Here is a 16,072-nt window from a genome sequence, read left to right as displayed (position 1 = left end):
AATTAATAGGCACCATGGCTTAAGAACTAATTGTTATCCCACAGAAGTTGATTGCACTGTATTTTTGAAAGCCTTGTAGAAACTGAAATCCAAGGATTGTGTCTTCTTAGCAGCAGACTTTTCAGTTATTAAAAACAAAGATATTCCTAAGCACAGTTTTAATCTTGCACTCATGCCATTACCACAAGAGAATATTTTAAATTACATAATCTTTAAAATGAATTACTTGTAGTAGCAGTAAAAGTGCTAGTATTGGTATAGGAGTTTTGAAAATAGCAACTAAAATTTCATAGTGCTCTACGGTTTCAAAGTACTTTTGTTACAGTCTGATTTCAGCCACATGATAACCTCATGGCAGGTGCTACTGCTCTATCTCTCTGTACAGTTGGGGAAATGAGCTCAGAGAAGTGGTGTCCCCAGCGCTGGGTGGATCTCAGAGTCGGGTTTTCCCGTTAAGTCTTAGGCTGTTTTAACAATATAAATCCATTGGGCTTTAAAACTCTTTCTTCCTTTCTACTTTTTCTCTATAGGTCAAATATCGGGAGGAATATGAAAAGTTCAAAGCTCTTTATACGTTACCAAGAAGTGTTGACGATGATCCGAACACAGCACGGTGCCTCCGAGTTGGCAAGCTTAACATCGATGTAAGTACAGCCATGCGCCCCTTAACGACTAGGATACATTCTGAGAAACGTGCCGCTCGTTATGTGATTCCATTGTTGTGCTAACATCATAGAGTGCACTTCCACATACCGAGATGGGATAGCCTATTGCTCCTAGACTACAAACCTGTACAGCATGTTACTGTACTGAATACTGTAGGCAACTGTGACACAGTGGCAAGTATTTGTGTATCTAAACATGGAAAAGGTACAGTAAAAACACAGCATTATAATCTTTTGATTGAAACATTGTTATGCAACACATGAGGGTAACTCCAAAGACCTTACTTCAAATTTAAGTCAAGTAAAATAGCCATGTATTATTAATAGGAACATTTCTTCTCCTCTCCCCCACCCCCGGCCTTTTTTTTTTTTTAAGACAGGTCTCACTCTGTTGCCCCAGCTGGAGGGCGGTGGTGCAATCACAGCTCACTGCAGCCTCTACCTCTCGGGCTCTGGGAATCATCCCACCTCAGCCTCCTGAGTCACTGAGTCTACAGGCATGCACCACCACACCCAGCTAAGGTTTTAATTTTTTGTAGCGATTGGAATCTCGCTATGTTGCCCACTCTGGTCTCAAACTCCTGGGCTCAAGCGATCCTCCTGCCTCAGTCTCCCACAGTGCTGGGATTGCAGGTGTGAGTCATCGTGCCCAGCCTGAACATTTTCTATTTACCAATGCATATGACACTGACTGTGCACATGTAAAGAAGCTACATATTATTTCAGCTATAATGCTTTATTTTAATTTCCCCTATTAATCTATAGAAAATGTCAGAAAATACCAGTCCCCACCCTGCCCCCAACTGTTTGCTGTGAGTTGGTTAGCCTGACTTCTCATGTATGGCCGTGATGCCTTGGCACAATTTCCTGTATAACTGGCATGTGATTTTAACTTGACAGCGCTTGTACAGATCAGTTTATGAAAAGAACAAGATGAAAATCCACATTGTGCCCGACATGGTAGAGATGGTTACCGCCAAGGATTCTCAGAAGAAAGTCAGCGAGATTGATTACCGCCTGCACCTCCACGAATGGATTTGCCACCCCGACTTGAAAGTCAATGATCACGTCAGGAAAGTCACAGATCAGATCAGTGATGTAAGCCTGTGACTTAAGAAGGACCCCTCCACGGCCCCGCCCCACGGCCCCACCCAGAAGAGCAGCAAACTCACGCATTTCTTTACCTTAGCCTTTTTCCACTATTTCTTCCCTATATGTCCATGTGTCTGACTTGACTTCGGAGCTGTCTCTGGAAGCAGGGCGCTGTGTACCCATGTTTCTGTGGCTCCCCTGAGCCTCTTTGCATAATGCCTTTGCTCCTCATTCCACAAAGGCTTCTGAGTCTAGAATGTACCTGTTTTTAGAGTTTAAGTTATTATGGTCAATTTTTTTTTTCTGATCCTCTCTATCAAAACCCTCTAGATTGTGTACAAGGATGACCTCAACTGGCTGAAAGGCATTGGTTGCTACGTCTGGGACACTCCTGAAATCCTCCATGCCAAGCATGCTTATGATCTACGTGATGATGTGAGTTTGCCTTGTTTTGTTCTTTAGTATATTTCCATCTCTCCATAGTCTAGAGTTAAGCAGGGGTTATGTAAAATAGGGACATTGTCACAGGCCAGCTCTGGGGGGTGGCTGAGCTGGAGAAAGATGCTAGGAGCAGAGCAACCATCTCTCAGGAAGGCATATGGCATTCTTATTAAACAGTGCAGTCCGGGTACGCCATCGTCTCTGATAGAGAAGGGACCACCGGCTTCTCTTTCTACATTTTAGGCTATTTTGGATATATTAACAAGCATTTAATTGCCATTTTAGGAAAGTGTCATTTGTTAGCGTTTGCAATGCTATAGACAAGCTCTATTTGTAAAGAGAGGATTTTCCAGGCAAATTAAATATTGCAATGAGGATTTCAGTAAGAAAGCTTAAACTTTCCTAGAAGAGTAGTTATCGAGTGTCCTAGAAGACTCTAGAAGCCCCATATAAGTGTTGGTTACACTGTTATAAAATTCAAATGCATCTCGGTCTGTTGAATAAGTGCTGATGAATGTAAATCTCATGAGTTAAAAGCAACCAAGCCCTCTATGAAAACCAGCAGTTTCAAGCATAAGGAATGGTCCAACATGGGTTTGTTTTCTTCCTCTCGGCAGATCAAGTATAAAGCTCACATGCTGAAAACAAGGAATGACTATAAGCTTGTCACAGATACACCAGTCTACGTGCAGGCTGTCAAAAGTGGGAAACAGCTAAGTGACGTAAGTGCTCTCTGGGGAAGTTAAGTGGACAGTAATAAAGGCAGGGCCACCACTCAAGCAGAGGTGGCAAAAACCATAGACCAGGCAGTGCCAAGTCTTTTCTAACTAGGAAACCAGAGTTGGTGCGTTTGAAAGCACTGAAGATGCTGCTGGCGATTGTTTCCTGAAAGCTGATGCATTCAAGCAGTTTGCTTGGGCGGAGCTGTAGGTGATCTGAGTCTATGAAGTAACTTTGTGCCTTAGCGCTTCCAGCATTGTTTTTTGTGCCCTGTGTCATAGCAAGTTTATTTCCGTCTAGGCCATTTAATAAATTAGAGCCAATTATGGTAGAATAAGCAGCAAGCAGGCTCTGGAGTTAGAGTTGTGGAGTGCAGTCCCGCCTTTACCACACATTATCTATAAGGCTTATGAAAAGCACTTAATCCATCTGAGCCTCCCATTCTGATGCATAAAATGGGGACGTAAGGAAGCACCCACTATGACACCTGATTCACAGCAGGCAGGACAGGCACAAAGCTGCCCTTTCTTTATTAACTCCACAGGTCGGTAAGTCAATATCAAATCCTGCCAGTGAGTGCAAACATTGAGACCTATTATTTTGGAACTTCTAGTGGTAAAATGCCCACCCCTCCTCTTCTTATGCCTGGGCCATCTCGTCTCAGTGTGATCACGTGTCCACACCCTGGCTCTGATCCTATTGGACAAGTCACAGTAATATGTCAGATGAGTTCTCCAGGCAAAGGGAAGCAGGCTACCATTATTTTTTTTTTAAAGAGGGACCTGGGTTCCCATTCTCTTTGTTTCTAACAATGCTTCTTTTGCACCAGGCTGTCTACCACTATGACTATGTGCACAGTGTCAGAGGCAAAGTGGCTCCAACTACCAAAACCGTGGATCTGGACCGGGCCCTTCATGCATACAAGCTCCAGAGTTCGGTAAGCAGTGAGAACTTGGTAGTGCCCAGCAGAAATCCATTCCATCAGCTCACCTTACCTTGTATAAATGCTGTTCCATTCACATGAGGTGAAAAAACAAAAACACAGAGCATAATCTGTCTTCCCTCCTAGCTGCCAGGATCCCCCTATGGAGCAATCAAACTACCATAAATCGGCATGTTTTAGCAATATTTACAGGTTACAAAGAAGAAAGCCAATATACCTTCTCTGCTTTCAAAAAGCTGAAAATCAAGATGACAGAGACAAGGCCTTTAACCTCAATAAAAGAGGAACTAGAAATTGTGGCTGGAATTCAGGAGAGAAAGAACCTGGATCCCACCTGCATATTTAACCTGCCTATTCTGTGTTACCCAGTGGTGCTGATTTGGTCTCAACTTTTCATGCTATTTCTCATCTTGAATATTAAAAATAATTTTGGGCCAGGTGCAGTGGCTTACGCCTGTAATCCCAGCAATTTGGGAGGCTGAGGTGGGCAGATCACCTGAGGTCAGGAGTTCGAGACCAGCCTGGCCAACATGGTGAAACCCCATCTCTACTAAAAGTACAAAAAATTAGCCAGGCATGGTAGTTCATGACTGTAATCCCAGCTACTTGGGAGGCTGAGGCAGGAGAATCGCTTGAACCCCGGAGGCGGAGGTTGCAGTGAGCCGAGATCGTGCCATTGCACTCCAGCCTGGGCAACAAGAGCAAAACTCCATTTCAAATAATAATAATAAAAATAATAATAATTGTGGCCCGGCATAGTGGCTCATGCCTGTAATCCCAGCACTTTAGGAGGTCACGGCAGGCGGATAGCTTGAGCCTGGAGTTGGAGACCAGCCTGAGCAACATGGTAAAACCCCGTCTATATAAAAATACAAAAATAAATAAATTAGCCAGGTATGCATCTGTGATCCCAGCTACTTTGAGAGGCCCAAAATAAATTATTTTATTTATTTGGGATAAATCCAAAATAAATTATTTATCCCAAAAATAAATTAGAGTGGCATGCATCTGTGATCCCAGCTACTTGGAAAGTTGAGGTGAAAAGATTACCTGAGCCCAGGGAGGTCAAGGATGCAGCGAGCTGTGATGGTGCCACTGCACTACAGCCTGGGTGACAGTGTGAGACCCTGTCTAGAAAATAAAAATAATTTGGTTTTTCATATTTTAAATGTAATTCTTTTTTTTTTTTTTTTTTTTTTTTTGAGACAGAGTCTCGCTCTGTCGCCTGGGCTGGAGTGCAGTGGCCGGATCTCAGCTCACTGCAAGCTCCGCCTCCCAGGTTTACACCATTCTCCTGCCTCAGCCTCCCGAGTAGCTGGGACTACAGGCGCCTGCCACCTCGCCCGGCTAGTTTTTTTTGTATTTTTTAGTAGAGATGGGGCTTCACCGTGTTAGCCAGGATGGTCTCGATCTCCTGACCTCGTGATCCGGCCTCCCAAAGTGCTGGGATTACAGGCTTGAGCCACTGCGCCCGGCCTTAAATGTAATTCTTAATCCTAAACTCCAAGAGACAGAGTATTTAAGGTCACAGACAGACACTCCTCCCTGTCCTCCCTTTCTGCCATGAACATGTGCATCCTGACCTCTTCGCGGCCTGATGTCAACATACTGTGTTTGGAGGAGGCAGGAGAGGGTAATGCAAACATGTGCCTGGCTATATCTTGGTGATGGCTTGCATATCATCATCACCTGGGGACGGAGTAATGGCAGAGGTGACACTTGGTTACCTGTCTTCTCTGCATTTCCCAAATTCTTGCTAGATGCCATACAGCCAACTGGGCATATGTTCAGAAGCATAGAGGAATTACTTTTTTATTTATTTATTTTTGTTTTTTGGAGACAGGGTCTCCTCTGTCTCCCAGGCTGGAGTGCAATGGTGCAATCACAGCTCACTGCAATCTCAAACTCCTGGGCTCAAGTGATCCTCTCACCTTAGCTTCTTAAGTAGCTGGGACTACAGGTACACGCCACCATGCCTGGCTAATTTTTTAATTTTTTGGAGAGGTGAGATCTTGCTATGTTGTCCAGACTGGTCTCAACTCCTGACCTTAAGCAATCCTCCTGCCTTGGCCTCCCAAAGTGTTGAGATTACAGATGTCAGCTACCACACCTGGCCAGGAACTACTTTCAATAAACCATTTCACTCATTGTTCTATTTTTCCAAAACAATAAGTGAAGAGTAATCTGACTCATTTTATGACTCTTAGAATGTATTTAATTCTTTCCTGAAATCAATTCAGTGAGCATAAGTATATTAAGTATCTAGTCAAAAACCTAACATGAGCGATATGTGATTTGTTAAGCTCAAATCAGTTACTTGATGCCAGATGTCATTTAACCTGCTCTTCCTCATTCCGGCAGAATCTATACAAAACCAGCCTGCGCACCCTGCCCACTGGATATAGACTTCCAGGTGACACTCCTCACTTCAAACACATCAAGGACACCCGTTACATGAGCAGTTATGTGAGTAGTCTCCTCCTCATTGAGATGGGTCTGAAGGTGGGGTGGCAGGAGACTCATATTAATTAATAGCCTGTCCTAATCCTCCAGTCACACCCTAAAGGTTCAACCTGATAGAATGATGGGAGCTGGAGAGGAGAGACAGCACATTTTTGAGGGGTGCTGTGGAATTGACTACTTCTGCAATTCAGCAGTGCCTGGGTAGCCCTGTGGGTTAGAACAGGATGTTCGTGGGAGCCTTGGCTGAGGGCCCATGGCTGTCATGATGCCTCTACTTCTGCTGGCCTTAATTTGCACAGATGCACCCTGAATTATCCCAAGCCATTTACTGGAAATGCAACTTCACACACGCACTACTGAGGTGTGGTGATAGTATTGTCTTCCTTCTGCTATGTTTCACTGCAGAAGAGATAACATCTTTGGAAGTATATTATATATATATGTGTGTGTGTATGTGTGTATATCTATATCTATATATATATAGATATGATAGATTTAATAATCTAACACCTAATTGTATTTTCTAATTTTCTAGCCACATTGGGGCTAAAAATATAGATTTTCTTTGGCATTTTGCACACCTCCCTACAAACAGATTTCACCTAGGCGAGGTCGAATTTTATTCTTTTCTGGGCCTGGTTTTATTTTATAAGACATAATTTTCAAGGCTTGGATTAATATTGAAATTTTGTCAATGACTTTTCCTCATACTTAATCCTTAAAAAGAGCAATTTTTCAAATAAAGATGACATCTCTTTTCTATTTGCAGAAATGTAATGTCGCTTCTTGTTTACCCATCACTGATCTCATTCCAACTTTGCTTTTGCAGTTCAAGTACAAGGAAGCCTATGAACACACCAAGGCATATGGGTATACACTTGGTCCCAAAGATGTTCCATTTGTGCACGTCCGGAGAGTCAACAATGTTACCAGCGAGGTACCTGAATGCTGATTCTCCAAGAGACATACTGAGTTTTAATAGCCATGGCTTTGTTTGAAATGCATTAAGAATTAACTGTATTTCAGTTGTAAACCTACATACCAGCAAAAACGAAAAAGGTCCTTATTGTCACATTTTGATACTGATACTTCTTGGCAGTGGTTTTTTTGTATCTGGTAATGCCTTGGAGAGACTCGGCTCCATAGATTATGATGCAAAACTTTTCTAAAGAAATAATTTCTTCTTTTGACATTTATATTCAAAAATCTTTAATAAGGTTGTATTTTAGTCTGACTCATGATCCTGGTTTTCTACACCAACTATTGGTTTGCATATCTGATCCTACTATGCAACCGTCTGATAGAAAGTGGAAGGCTTTGTGCTCAGAATTCTTCACCAAAATGAAATAACTCTCATTTTCTCCTTTTTTCCTAATCTCAATCATTTTCTATATCCTTGATATTTCCTCCCCTCTTCCTTATTAAAATATTTTATTCTTGATTAGTCAGTAGATGCTCTCGTCATCCCTTACTAAATACCTGTAATGATATTTCCTCCAATGTAGAGACTGTATCGGGAATTGTACCACAAACTGAAAGACAAGATCCATACAACTCCCGATACCCCTGAGATCCGCCAAGTCAAGAAGACACAAGAGGCTGTCAGTGAGGTGGGTATTTTCTTAGGAAAGACAGGGAGTAGAGACAGGGATGAATGTCAATCATTCGGTCTCTAATGCATGTGTTTTTGGGTATTTTTTTTCTTTAGTTGATCTACAAATCAGACTTCTTCAAGATGCAGGGCCACATGATCTCTCTGCCATACACACCCCAAGTGATCCATTGCCGCTACGTAGGAGACATTACCAGTGATGTAAGCATCTTGTAGGGGTCTTTCTGGAGTAGTCTTAACAAGAGGCAGGCTTGCTTTCAGCAGTTAAAACAACCAGTGGTCTTGGAACAGCGTTTTCTGATAATCACTTCTAAACAAAGAGTACAAGTTGGAGGTAAGACAATGTGGGAGGAGGATGCCACAATTCTCCAGCTATGGAAACAGTAGTAAGAGGACCACTTGGGGAAGACAGAATTGCCATTACTCTTGATCACTCAGTGACCACCATTCTACATTCAACATGGAATCATTCCAACTCCTCACTCCCTAACTCCCTATGTGGCCTCAGTCCCAGGTCATGTTGAGTATTTTCCTCTCACTCATCCCTACTCTGACCCCGTTAGCAACTTCTTGCTGCCACTTTTTTCATTCTCCTTGTATGTTCTCTCCTCCTAAAAGATCAATCCATTCAATCTGTTCTTTTCTCCAATCAATATTACAGTAATAAAATAATAGCAGTGTTCTCTCCTCACCTCAGGGCTAGAGACTTAAATGAAAAAACCCATGACTTATTTGGGTGCAAGTAAACTAAGAGTACAAGGTAGATGAACCAGCCAGGCATGGTGGCTCATGCCCGTAATCCCAGCACTTTGGGAGGTTGAGGTGGGCAGATCACCTGAGGTCAGGAGTTCAAGACCAGCCTGGCCAACATGGTGAAACCCCGTCTCTACTGCAAATACAAAAATTAGCCAGGCATGATGATGTACATCTGTAATCCCAGCTACTAGGGAGGCTGAGGCAAGAGAATTGCTTGAACCTGGGAGGCGGAGGTTGCAGTGAGCCAAAATCTTGGCATTGCACTCCAGCCTGTGCAACAAGAATGAAACTCTATCTCAAAAAAAAAAAAAAGTAGATGAACCAAAACGAAAGATACAGTAATGAAGAAGTGTTGCTACTCCATCTTTTGTGTTTCCTGATTTACATTTGCTTATGACCAGCTGTATTTCTGTGTTTGCCTCTCAGATTAAATACAAAGAGGACTTGCAGGTCCTGAAGGGATTTGGCTGCTTCCTGTATGACACTCCTGACATGGTCCGCTCCCGGCACCTGCGGAAGCTCTGGGTGAGTGCACATCATCACAACGCATAATTACCCCTGCACAGCTGGATGCTCCCATCACCAGCCTCCAGGGCTAGGCAGAAGGGATCTTAGCCTGCAGCTACTTTTAAGGGGAAATTTACCATTAACTCACTTGAGCCGGTTATCACCTGCTTAATGTGATCTGTGCCTCCTGTGGAAGGTGCTGAGCTTCCTTAAATGACAATTGCTTTTGCTTCTGCCTGGGAAGACATCCAGGACACATGAAAGCCCTGCTCAGCTTACACATGCCAGCCATTTGAAAGACAACATGACATGAATCCCGTAAGTGATTAATCAACTTGTATTTCTCTCTCTCTTTTTTTTTTTTAAGTCTAATTACCTGTACACTGATAAGGCAAGGAAGATGCGAGACAAATACAAAGTGGTGCTTGACACTCCAGAATACAGAAAAGTGCAAGAACTGAAGACACATCTGAGTGAGGTGAGGACCCTTTACTTGTCACTAAAGTCAACCAAATTGACCAGTACAAACTGAATTACTCCACAAGGTTCTTAGTTCCTCTAGTGATCGCTGTTCAGGCAACTGTGGCAGGTAAAATATTTCCCCTCTTCACTGTGGAATGGCTACTATGTCAAGCAAGTCAACCAGCTGCACTTTACCTCAGTTTACTTATTTTGCGCCCTTTTGGTAAGATAAGCATATTCATACTTGCTCTTCCTATGTCTAGGGCTGATGAGGGGTTTTGCGTGATTTTATAGATTAGAAAGACTTTCTTTTTTCTTTTCTTGTTTTTGAGATGGAGTTTCGCTTTTGTTGCCCAGGCTGAAGTGTAGTGGCATGATCTCAGCTCACTGCAACCTCCGTCTCCTAGGTTCATGCAGTTCTCCTGCCTCAGTCTCCAGAGTAGCTGGGATTACAGGCATGCACCACCACGCCTGACTAATTTGGTGCTTTTAGTAGAGATGGGGTTTCTTCATGTTGGCCAGGATGGTCTCGGACTCCCGGCCTCAGGTGATCCACCCGCCTTGGCCTTCTAAAGTGCTGGAATTACAGGCATGAACCACCACGCCTGGCCTAGAAAGGCCTTCTTATTTATTATTTTTGTTGTCTCTAAACTTAACTTATTTCAAAATTTTCTTTAATTCCTGCTATCAGGAGCCCTGAAGATGGCAGTGCCATTGGAAAAGTCTTCAATGGCTCCCAGCTCTGCTGCCTACTCAGTAAAAAACAGACTACTTAGTTTCATGTTCAGTTGGCATTGAGGCTCCTGATATATTGCAGTTATTTGTGAATAGATCTGATTCTTTCACCTAGAGTGTTGGTTCCTTGATGATTGGACCCCATGTTATTTATGTGTGTCCCATAGTGCCCTGGCCATAACAGATGTGCATGTTTGCCAAAGGGCATTTCACAAGTGTAAATGGTTGCTCTTCTTATAGATCAGTTGACCATTCTCATTCTACTGTCACTCTGGTATTGTAGCTCCATTCAACAGTTTGTGCATTCACCATTCTGTATTGTGGCTTCACCCAGCTGAGCATTGGCTTCCAGGCCATTTCATCCTTCTCAGTAGCTCTGATGGCTGCTGATTAGGAATCTTATGCTCTTAGCGATGCCCTGAAATACCAAATGTCACCCTCAGTGGAGGGGATATGCAGCTTCCTATACTCAGTGAGCCAGAGACAGAGGATGACTAACTCTTCAGCTTTTGCAAATGCAACATTGAGCCCATTTGCTTTCCTAAAAGCTTCACTGTGTTATTTCAGCCAGTGCTCGCACTCAGACTGGAATGCTTATGTTATTTTTATCCTAGTAAAGTTGTGCTTTTCCACTCTGGTTCAGTATGAGAATCACCTGTAAAATATTTAAAAACCACCCAGAGAGGGCCCTGACTCCCAGTTCCACAGCAGACTCTGATTCTCTGTGTCTGGGCATCTGTATACTTTTAGATGCTCTACAGAGATTCTGTTTAATAATATGCAACCTGTGTTGAAAACCACTGCACCACATCTCTCCTCCAGCTACCAAATAATCATAATCATAATCATAATCATAATCATAATCATAATCATAGTAAAATGGTAACTTACAGTGCTTCAGAGTAAAAATAACTCTGAAATACCTTTACTCTTTTTGGCTTTCTGGGTTCAGAATTATCTAAAACTTTAGTTTCTCCTCTTCTCAATTCCCAGGGGGATTTTGTGCAAATTGCGCATCAGCACGGAGGAAGAAGAATGGATATTTTTCGGTAGAGCAGTTTGCACCACATTTGCCTCTCCATAAGAATGACCCAGACCCAGATCACATAAGAGTGATCCAAGCCACTCCCCTGAATTCAGAAGGGTTGGCAGAGAGCCTACGAATCCGTTTTTAATAAGAACCGTGGTGGGAGTTAATACCAGGAAAGTTTAGAAAACATTGAGTTAGTAAAAAGTGTGATGGCTAAAAGAAGTTACTGATTTTTGAGTTGTCTTTCAATTGTGTAGATTCTTGACATATACACATTTATAGTACTAGGAAGCAGGCATGTTGTCCCAAGAAGCATAAGCGATGCATACCTAAGTACAGGGGAAATATAATACACAGAGAAATGTATAATTCTAGCAATGGCATAGAGGTCATGCACAGTGGTACATACCTATTGTCCTAGCTACCTGGGAGGCTGAGACCAGAGGATCACTGCAGTGCAGGAGTTTGAGGCCAGCCTGGGCAATATAGTGAGACACTGTCTCTAAAAATAAATACATAAATAAAATTTAAAAATAAGAAAAAATGGCTTGGGAGAATTGGGTTTTAGTCCCAGATTTACTTCCAGTTAGCTATATGACCTTATGTAATTCACAACTTTAGCACCCTAATTTCCTAAACTGAAGAATTGGACTAAATGATGATTTGAGCTCATTTTAACCATAAAATTCTATGAGTTGTTGATTTACTTTACTCAAAATTTAGCTTGTAAGAAACATTAAGTTTTCATTTAGTTTATCTCTTTCCTCTCAATAGTAACATGAGAAAAACAGCCCCAAACACACGAGTTACACTTTGTTTTAACTTGCAGTGGTATATAATTCGGATTTAAAGAAATCGACGTGTGTGTGTGTGTATGTGTATTTCTTACATTTTATCTGTTCAACTGGTATTTATATCCATGATTAGAATTTATTTGGTTTCCATTTGTTCTTTCTCATTTGCCTTATTATTTAAATTCCTTCAACATTTATTAGGGAACTATTATTTTTTAGGCCCTTTGTCTGAGCTCTAGTTGATGAAAGGATCGTACCACTGAACTGCTGTGCCCTAGTCTTGGAGAAGAAACAGGCATCAGTGTGATAAATGGTCTTATATAGGAATAATCAAGACAGCATGGACTCTTGGAGTTTTCCAGGCAAATAAGAGGGAGAAGAACATTCAAGGCAGGAAGGACAGTCTGTGAAAGCAGCCATAATGAGTTCTTGTAACTGGGAGTAGTTTACATAGCACATAGGGGTGTGGCAGGACACTGGGAAATGAAGCTACTATTACAGAAATATGGGTTAGAGCCAGGTTATAAAGACTCATAGGTGTTATGTAAATGCCCTTGGACCTTATGAAAAATCATTGAAGAATTATTTCTATGAAGAATAGATTTGAGCATTAAAAAAATATGTGTCTCAGACTTTTGAAAGATGGGTGAATCATGTGGAGTGGTCCAATAGAGGAGCTGAGCAGGTGGTTTCGACATGTAGAAAATAAGATGGAAGGCTGAACTAGAGCAGTGGTGTTGGCAAAGAATCAGATTTCAAAATATCACAAAGTGAGGGGCCCAGGATTCATGACCATTTTGATGTAGGAATAAGGGAGAAGCCTAGGATGACTCCCTGCAGTTTCTGGCCTGAGTAACTGGGATATCAATGAGTCATTTAGCAAAACAGAGAAAATAGGAGAAGTAATTTGAGATAGAGATAGAGGCAATATAAAGAAGTATACATTGAACATGGTAAATCACCCAAATTCAGAAAGTTGCAGAAAACTTGGGTCTGGAGCTCAGGAAAGACACTGGATATGCAGATTTGGAAGTCATCAATCTCAAAGTGATGTTTGAGATCACAGGTACAGATGAGATCACCCCAGGAGAATGTCTTGGGTGAAAGGGGCCAATCCTTCACCCCAGCTAACAGCAGCCTTTGCATGAGAGCAGAACCACAGAGGGAGGCTGATGAGGAGGCCTAAAAGACAGGAGGCCACCTAGGGAAGAATGGTGGAATGGAAGCCAGAGAAAAGAGTTTTCAGGAATGAAACACTGAGCAGCTTCAGTTGCTACAGAGAAGTGTTCGTGGCAATCATGAAGTTCTTGGTAGTCTCAATGAGTGTGACTTCATTGGTGTGAGTAGGTGGGAGCCAAACTATGGTCTTGAGAAATTAATCAAAAGAGAGAGGCAAAGAAGAAACACAGGCAACTTGGCTGAGAAAAGAAGAATGAAGGCCATTGGCTAGAGGCTAGAAAAGGCTTAATTAATGACGGGAGGTCTTGAGTCTGTTTGCAGGTGAAGACAGGGTTGGGAAAACAAGAAGGATGGAAGATATAGAGGAGAAGGGGACAATTGCTGGAATAGGGTACTAGAAGGGACAACTGCAAGTGGGACCAAGAACAGAGCAGGAGGCTTGAATTTTGGACAGGCTAGAGAATGTCTCTTGTTTTGACACAGGGGAAAAGAGAAAAGGAGGGTGCAGGAGGTAAATAAAAGGTTGGTTTATTGGGAAGAAACTGTAATCATTGCAGTGGGAGGGCTCCTACCTTTTCTATGTAAAAGCAGTGAAGGCATCTGCAGAGAACATAACATGCCCATGAAACAGAAATGATGGTGATGACTTGGTTTATGTCTAGCTGGTCTACAGAGCTGCAGGCAAGAAGCAGAAGTCAATCTTTACTTCAGTTCCTGATACTCCCGATCTTTTAAGAGCCAAGCGAGGGCAGAAGCTTCAGAGTCAGGTAAGCTCAGAGGTTCATAAACCTGCCACGCAGGCATCACAGGGGGTGATTATATGTGCCTGGCCTCACCTGGCCAGTGGCAGACTCACACACTTGGTTGTCCTGGCTGCAACCTCATGCCCACTAACACTGCACTTGAAGAAGCAGTTCTCTTTGGGGCCATGATCATTATGGTTGTGTTTTACTCAGGTAAGGGATGCCATATCTTCTTTCTAAGTGTTATAAAACTTGTGAAGTCTGTGGACTCAAACTAATGAAAATCATTGCTTGATCATTCTGTAGAATCTTCCTGTTATCCACAGACAAACGAAGCTATATTTCATGCATTCAAGCAAAAATGAGGGGAAAATATGTTGAGGGGTCTATCAGAATCCTCTCACTCTTCTGTTAGCATTCTTTATCACATGGCTTTGCTTGGATCATGCTCAGCAGTAGGCATATTAGATAACTGGAGTATGTATATGTGTTTTCAAATATGAGACAGAGAGAAACAAATGAACAGAAGCACATATAACAAAAAAACAAGCAAGCAAACATCAGGACAGTAAGCAGATACCACCTTCCCGCTGAATGGTTAGAAATGAATGAAGTGGACTGAATGCTAAATACTAAATGCTTTATCTCTATGACACCTCACTTTCTTCTCTTATTCAGTATCTGTATGTTGAACTTGCCACCAAAGAGAGACCCCATCATCACGCTGGAAACCAGACCACAGCCTTGAAGCACGCTAAAGACGTGAAGGACATGGTCAGCGAGGTAAGATAGGAATTCAGCACTGAGGCACTGGGTAAAAGGAAAAATACTTTGTTAAAACCTTCCCCTGCTACCTCTGATCAGAGAGTTCATTACTATAAATGGTGCTCAGCATCATCAAAACATAAAAGGCAGAGCTATTCTCTTAAAGTGTGTAACACATTGTGCCCCTCCACAAGACCTGTGGCTTGGTTGGGAATTGGGAAGACATTTAAACTTGTCTCTCTCTTCTGTATTTATTTCTCAGAAAAAGTACAAGATTCAATATGAAAAGATGAAGGACAAGTACACTCCAGTTCCAGACACGCCAATCCTCATCAGAGCCAAGAGGGCTTACTGGAATGCCAGTGATGTATGCATCCTTTCCTTTTTTCTTCTGCTGTGATAGGGAGAGCTGAGGTTGAAGTACCTAAGAAACATAACATATTTCAGCCGTATCCATAGTTCTAAGTCATGGCCCAGGAAAAAAACACACTTTTTTTTAAGGAGGAAAAAAAAATGGCCCAAAGAATACCAGTCAGGCAAAATAGCTGAGAGATACCAGAAGCCTATTCTTGTCAATTCTCTCCTGAGTAAAAATATGACCCTTTCTTGTAATTCTTCAGTAGCATTTTCTGGGGATACTTGACAGTTAATTTACTTATCCATAAAATTATGGTCTTGGAGTCAGCAAGACATGGATTCAAATCCTGATGCTATTACTTGCCTGCTGTATGATTCTATATCATTTGTCTAATTTTTCTGAGTCTCTTTTCATATATGTGGAATGACAATGAAAATTGTGATAATTAAGTAAAACCAAACAAGATAATGTATATGTGTCTAGCATGCTGCTGGGCTCCTAGTTGACACTCAGAAAATGTTTGTTCCCTTTCATCTCTTAATTGCATGTAGATCATGTGAATGATGCATGACACAGTGGTTAAAATTAGGGAGGACAGATGTTCATTTTCCATATCACACAATTGAGGGCAAGGCTGCCTTTTAATGGTAATAATCAGTTAATGAAGATGTGAAATAGTGACTCCAAGGTAAATAGCCAGTCCTTACAGGTTTTGTGTCTCAGGGCCCAACCAGGAATTCACTGTACCCATTACCAGAGCCACACCCCAGAGGACTAGACATGTTGGGACTTAAACTGAGCCAAAAA

The 16,072-nt window shown here is 42.1% G+C and overlaps 1 protein-coding gene across 1 annotated transcript in view; it reads left to right on the top strand.

The window, feature by feature from the left end:
• The window catches only part of NEB (nebulin), a 223,573-nt gene that overhangs the window by 152,274 nt on the left and 55,227 nt on the right, over positions 1–16,072 (top strand). Inside the window, exons 98-111 of the mRNA XM_025404794.1 lie at positions 531–644; positions 1,566–1,763; positions 2,088–2,192; positions 2,816–2,920; positions 3,748–3,855; positions 6,223–6,327; positions 7,154–7,261; positions 7,830–7,934; positions 8,033–8,137; positions 9,119–9,217; positions 9,567–9,677; positions 14,062–14,166; positions 14,821–14,925; positions 15,170–15,274. Of these exons, the coding sequence (XP_025260579.1) occupies positions 531–644; positions 1,566–1,763; positions 2,088–2,192; positions 2,816–2,920; positions 3,748–3,855; positions 6,223–6,327; positions 7,154–7,261; positions 7,830–7,934; positions 8,033–8,137; positions 9,119–9,217; positions 9,567–9,677; positions 14,062–14,166; positions 14,821–14,925; positions 15,170–15,274 (1,578 nt within the window). The remainder of the gene's footprint in view (positions 1–530; positions 645–1,565; positions 1,764–2,087; positions 2,193–2,815; positions 2,921–3,747; positions 3,856–6,222; positions 6,328–7,153; positions 7,262–7,829; positions 7,935–8,032; positions 8,138–9,118; positions 9,218–9,566; positions 9,678–14,061; positions 14,167–14,820; positions 14,926–15,169; positions 15,275–16,072) is intronic.

This window comes from Theropithecus gelada, chromosome 12 (genome assembly GCF_003255815.1).
Source record: "Theropithecus gelada isolate Dixy chromosome 12, Tgel_1.0, whole genome shotgun sequence".
NCBI classification, from domain to species: Eukaryota; Metazoa; Chordata; class Mammalia; order Primates; family Cercopithecidae; genus Theropithecus; species Theropithecus gelada.
This window is presented reverse-complemented; position numbering and strand designations above follow the sequence as displayed.